This window comes from Dreissena polymorpha, chromosome 3 (genome assembly GCF_020536995.1).
Source record: "Dreissena polymorpha isolate Duluth1 chromosome 3, UMN_Dpol_1.0, whole genome shotgun sequence".
NCBI lineage: Eukaryota > Metazoa > Mollusca > Bivalvia > Myida > Dreissenidae > Dreissena > Dreissena polymorpha.
In genome coordinates this window covers 111192342-111198341 of record NC_068357.1, presented here as the reverse complement: position 1 = coordinate 111198341, position 6000 = coordinate 111192342, and the positions used below count along the sequence as shown (strand labels likewise).

The window sequence follows — 6000 nt, the reverse complement described above, 5'->3', positions numbered from 1 at the left end:
GTTCATTTTGTGAATATTTAATCCCCCAAACTCCAAAGCTTTGTACTTGCCCTTTAAGGACGGTGAAGACACTAATTATTTAATTAATTATGTGTGTTTTAATAAGAGAATTTCTTTTAAAGTTGAATAATAATATACAATAATAGCTTACGGTAACACACGTCCCAAAAATGTTACATGCATTTCATTACAACGCCATCTGTTTCGTTGTTTTTGTTTGTATTATGACGGAAATTTGCTTTCTGCTGCTGTACACAAGTAGTCGGGATTTATGTTTGTTCAACAAACCGAACTGGGGATGGCGCAGAAGTTGAAATGTGGAAAATTACAGGATCTGCGAAAATGTATAAGGGCTGTGCAGTTGTCCGATCAGACGTTAGAATCAGACGATTTTCTTGTACGTTTCAACTCATGTGGATAAAATATTAGAGTTGCACGTATGCAATAACTGAATTTGAACGGTCAGAATTTAAAAAAAAACAACCTCATAACCAGGTTACATTACACTAATTCGGATTCCCATAGGGTCCTATTATAAAACTGACAACTTTCAACGCATTTTTTGTTGCCTTTCCGACGTATCAATTTTTCCGAACCTGGTATCATTTTAAAATGGATCTGTCCTCTTCCAATAATTGCAATAAAAAACATACCGTCTCGCAACTTCTAAGAAAGTAAATCGCTGTTGAATGCACCCACTGTAGAAAAACCTGTTTCGGAAGCCTGATTTCGACAAAAGCCCCACACAATAGAAAAGACACCCCCAAAAGTTCATCTTTTCAGTTAACTTCCATTCAAATGCATAAAAGTACTCTAGTTGCAATAATCAACTCTAAGCTTTATAGCCCAATGGGCTGCTTCGAGTTGCAATGCGCTCTCCTTTGTCGATGGTAGTCAATATAAATTGCCGCCTTTAGAGTCTTTTGATGATTTTTTCTTTGGCAGACTCTTGGCGTCAATAGTCCACTCTATCTTTTTAATAGCGAGAGTTTTCCTTCTTTGTCTATATTGATGCGCAAGGAATTTGGTGCGCAACATTCAAGCCCCGATATCAGACAGTTAATATCAACGGATTGCAATAATATTTACATACCTGTGTAGATAATGCATTTCTCAATAATGTTCAGTAAGAATTATGTAATGACTCTTTTAATTTTGCACACCTGACCAATTTAAATAAACACACTACTCACATTTTCAATTCCAATCGCTGTGCCCGCTGTATACGGCAGGTAGATTTTAATCGATAACGCAGCCTATTACACCGTATGCCTTCTTCTGATTGGTTGATATTTAAATATTTCATAACATGGCGAGAGGTCAGTGATTGTATTGCGATATAAGCAGAAGTTTAACTGAAACAAATTATGCCTTTTAACTTCAATTCGACGCTATTTGAGGTAAAAATCGACTAATTAACTAAAACTTTATGAGTTGGTTATGTTCTTTTGCAATTTTAAGCATATTGATATAATAGTATTGTATTTAATTTTCGTTATGGTTTTTGCAGACCGGAGTTTCAGCGTTCAGATTTATTGTGAACGCGAATTATTTCAGCTATTGTCGATGGGTGCAAAATGTTATCAAAAATGCAAGGGTTAAGGAACACTGAAACCTATGTTAGCGTTTCCGATCGCCAAAATCGCCATAGGCGATTAAATCTTCAAGCTGGCGATTAAAGTTTAAAATGTGAATGAAATGGCGATTGCAAAAAAACCCCTGATATTTCTCTATAAGTATATAGCCACTTTTCCTGTTGGTTCGGCCACCTAAGCGTTCGAAATTGCGTATGCGCAACTTAAATATTTATTCAAATTGGAGATGATGATATCTAGAACTAAAAACATCCGTAGAACGCAAATAAACCGAAAATTTTGAACTCAAACTTGTTAAACATCGATATACTTACATGTACATGTTGACAGTCGGAAGTCTGTATCTGCTGAACGTTTTCCTATTGGTTTGTGAATTTTATTGGTCGAGCGCACGCGCTCAAATGTGAGGCTCAAGAAGGGGGCACTGGGTTGTAAATCATTCACTGATGTTCAATTCTCAATTATGTAATGTAATTATTTTCTCAATAAATAAATAAACAGTGAAAACAATTGTAACTAAGCAGCAAAAACAGCAAATATGCACAAACTGTGAGTAATTTATGAAATTGAACAAATGAAGATTTGATTCGTTGGTACAAAAGTCTGCAGTAAGAAAACAACTGAACAACGATAAACAACATCGACAATTTAACTGCAATGAGGGCACAGAAAACTGTCGCCTCGTCTGAGAACAGACTTGGCATGACAGAAACCCAAGTGAACCCAATGTCCACACTCGTCGCACTGTCCCCAGTTGACTATCTTTAGGTGTGGTCGTATGTCAACATTGATGGGCGTGAATCTCTCGCAAACGCAGCAAACTTCTGTGTCGTCAATATCTGACTCGCTTTCAGAATTGTCGGTTCAGTTGATGATTAAACCGCTTGTAGATTGTTTGGGGCTTGTTTGTGGCAGGTTTGTCCTGGATGATGATGGTGCCTTGGTTTTCTTTTGTGCATCGTATATTTCGAGCGCCTCAATGTATGCATCACTGGTGAGTAGTTTCCCGCCAGGCTTCGGTTTTGGTGTTGTGGAAATTTGCTTCCCGCATTTGCATTTGCAAGGGGCTGTTGTGCTGGTAGATTCGGATTTCGCCCGAAGATACTCATCCACCGCCTCTTTGCCAGCGCGTATCGACTGCATCTTGAGCATTGGTGTCTCATCTCGGAATGATTCACACGGCAAGAGCTTTTCCATCGGAACAGCATTTTTGTTCAGGGGATGCACGCCGGTTTTCCTAAAAGCGGAAACTATGTTCCAGGAACAGAGGGCCTTCAAGTACGCCTTACATGCAATGCCTGCTATTTCGTATTTCGTGACGATCTTGCCTTGATTCGCCTTCATGTACGAAGCACATTCGCTATAATAGAAGCGCTTGAACGGCCCAAACACTCCGACATCAAGGGGTTGCAGGACATGCGATGTGTGCGCTGGCAAACAAAACAGGTGGATGTGTCGATCTCTGGCCCATTTCACCATCTCTTGGGAAGTGTGTGTGCTGTGCCCGTCAAGTAATAGAAGTACTGGTTGGCTGCCGTCTCCTCTATTGACGTACTTCAAAAAGTGGTTTTCGAGGTAGTCCTTGAAGGTTGCAGTGGTCGACCAACCAGTTTCCGACATGGTCACAACAGCACCGGGTGTAAGTTCTTTCGACAAGTTGTCGTTGGACCTTTTTCCTGCATTAATTATTTATGTAAATAACTACAGCGTTTAAATATTAAAAGATAGTACATTAATGTTGTGTTTCAAAGTTAATATTCTTTTGCAATTAATTAAATAACATCAATGTATTGATTTACGCGACTGACTTTTACTTTAAATGCATGTTTTAGCTTTATAAATACTGTACTACATAATTATGAATGTAACTCATTTGCTTAGCATATATGGATTAAAAATTAGTTCGCTTAGATTTTAATAAACCTTTAAACACAAAATATGGCGGCAGATGGTGTCCTGATGCGCTTGCGCACGCGATCAATGTTTTTGTTGCCGATCGTGGCGACGTGACCGCCTGCGCTTTCTCTTTGATTGGAGCGATAATATTTGGTGGTCGATGTTCAGGAGAGATGCCCGTTTCGTCCAGATTGTATATGCAATCAGGTCTCTCCTGTAGCCCGTACTCCGCGATAGCCACTTCGAGGTTATCAAAATATTTGGCAACAATTTCTGGAGTTGAGTGTTTGGCTCTGTTTGAATCCAACGCTGAAGGTTTCAGTGTGGATATTCTGCTCTCCCATCTTTTTAAAAAGCCATATAACCAACAGTTACTGAGTGGCTTGTCAGTAGCGTGTTTTCCAAGGTGGTGCGCCAACTCGCCTGCCATCTGTTGCATTGCTGTATTACTGAAGCCGTACCCCAGTCTGGCAGAGTCTTCTGTGTGTTCCACCAACCTCAGTTCCTCGTCTTTAGTGACAATCGTTTCAGTCGTGAAGTTATTTGGATCCACACGACCACTGATCCGATCACGCAATGTCTGGTATGGAATGTTGTATTGAAGAGCAACACGACGGATGGATATTTTTTTCAACTTTACTTCTTCAACTGCTTTAAGCAGTATGTCAGGGGTATAGTTTTTATATTTTCCATGATATTTTTGAGGAACTGCCTACAACGTTAAAAAAGCACGCGACGTTAATTGGATATTAATCAGTTTTCGTTCAACTTTCCATATCCCCCGTTACGGGCCTCTACTTTACAAAAACGTCGACTTAAGTCGATATTGTTTTAGTCACGTTACCTTGACATTGTAAACAAAAGTCTGGGGCAGATGTAAAACCTAAATAAGCGTAATATTTAAGGTATACTGTTATTTTACTCAGTTATTTCAGTGCAAATTGCAATTATATGAATGTGTATACAGTAAGAAAAAGCAAAATATTACCTTTTTTGTCCTCATTTTTCACTTTTACAGAGAGTGCAAAATCTTCCGGTTATACTAGTATCGAATTCGGACACGTGCGACGCACGGATGTTTTTATTATTGCGTCACAAAAAAATTCACGAACTAATAGGAATTCACGAACCAATAGGAAAGAAGGATAATATTCCCTACTTTTAAAGAGAACTCGGTACCGATTTCCACATGTAATCGCCATAAAAGCTCCTGGTGGTAACAGATAGTCCATTGATAAGAGATAACTGGATGCCCGTATCGTATATTCAAGCCACATAACACAGTAATGTATGCTGACAGATGCGTCACGGGAAATTTTCGGGTAACTTTCCAGTCGCCAAACTGTGACATTTAACGTCCAATCGGTTACGAGAATGTTTATGGAGGCGGAGTTATATAGCGATTATTATTTTTGATTGACGTCGGTCACAGAGTAAGTGTTTATCGCAGGTTTATTAACAATGAATCACAGTAGTAGCATTAATACGTGATATAAAACCGGTAAATAAAGCAGTACATTAAAGGCGGTTTCAGGCATCATCATCACACCTATTTACCGTACTGTAAACAATCATTAATTATGAGAAAATAATTGCAATTGGTGAGCAGTGTAAAATTACTTATGGCGAGTAAGTTGTGAAAAACAAAACCCGTTAATAATTTGATGCGGTAACAAATTAAATCCAGTGCATGTATATTTTATCATGTCTATTTGTAGAACTGATTTACACCGTTTTTCTATAGCCACGTGATAAGAACTATTCACCATGCATTAATACCGGTATGCCATGTAAAACCCGTGTTATAAGAAAGAGCGCAAAATTATTGCTGCCGTCTGCAATGCCAAGTTCTACGCATGCAAAGCATGCTTTTTTAAAAACAGACGATGTGTAACTAAATATAGCCTAGCCACTCAGTACATGCAGTATTTAAGACTTACAAATTTACTGGTACATTTCAATAAATTATATATTGCAACTATGGAAAAATATGTCAATTCAAGAATACATTGCAGTAAATGTATTTTTCAAAAATCAAGAAGCACCAGACTACGGCAAAAATTATTGGGAGAAGGGGGGTGGCGAATAAGAGTTACGCAAGACCCACCCAATCAAAGACCGGGGCATATCTGAAAGTTCTAACATTGTATACTGTTTATGCCAGTGCATGAAAATAAATATAAATGAAAAATAAAAAAAACATAAAATTATTTGATTTCAGGCAACAAATAATTTATTTTAATGTGACTTCAATAATAATTTAATACAGTCATTGTTGATACCTATAGATTCATGATAATGAATATTTCGTTCATTAAGCAAATAAGGTTATAATGTGGGTCTTTATCGTAGTGCTGAAATTTGGCTTCTAATTTTTTTTCCCTAGTGCCAACCTAAGGAAACTGCAAGAACTTATTAAAGTTTACCTATCTAAACCACAAACTCATCCAAATGGTACCATTTAGGCAAGAAATAAGTGATTTTATTGACTTATGTTTTGTTTTGTACG

At 37.9% G+C, this 6000-nt stretch overlaps 1 protein-coding gene across 1 annotated transcript in view; it reads left to right on the top strand.

Annotated features, from left to right (window-relative positions):
• Positions 1-279: 279 nt before the first annotated feature.
• LOC127871010 (RPA-related protein RADX-like) overlaps positions 280-6000 on the top strand; it is a 196982-nt gene continuing 191261 nt past the window's right edge. The window contains exon 1 of the mRNA XM_052413625.1: positions 280-397. Coding sequence (XP_052269585.1) covers positions 299-397 — 99 coding nt within the window. The 5' untranslated portion in view covers positions 280-298. The remainder of the gene's footprint in view (positions 398-6000) is intronic.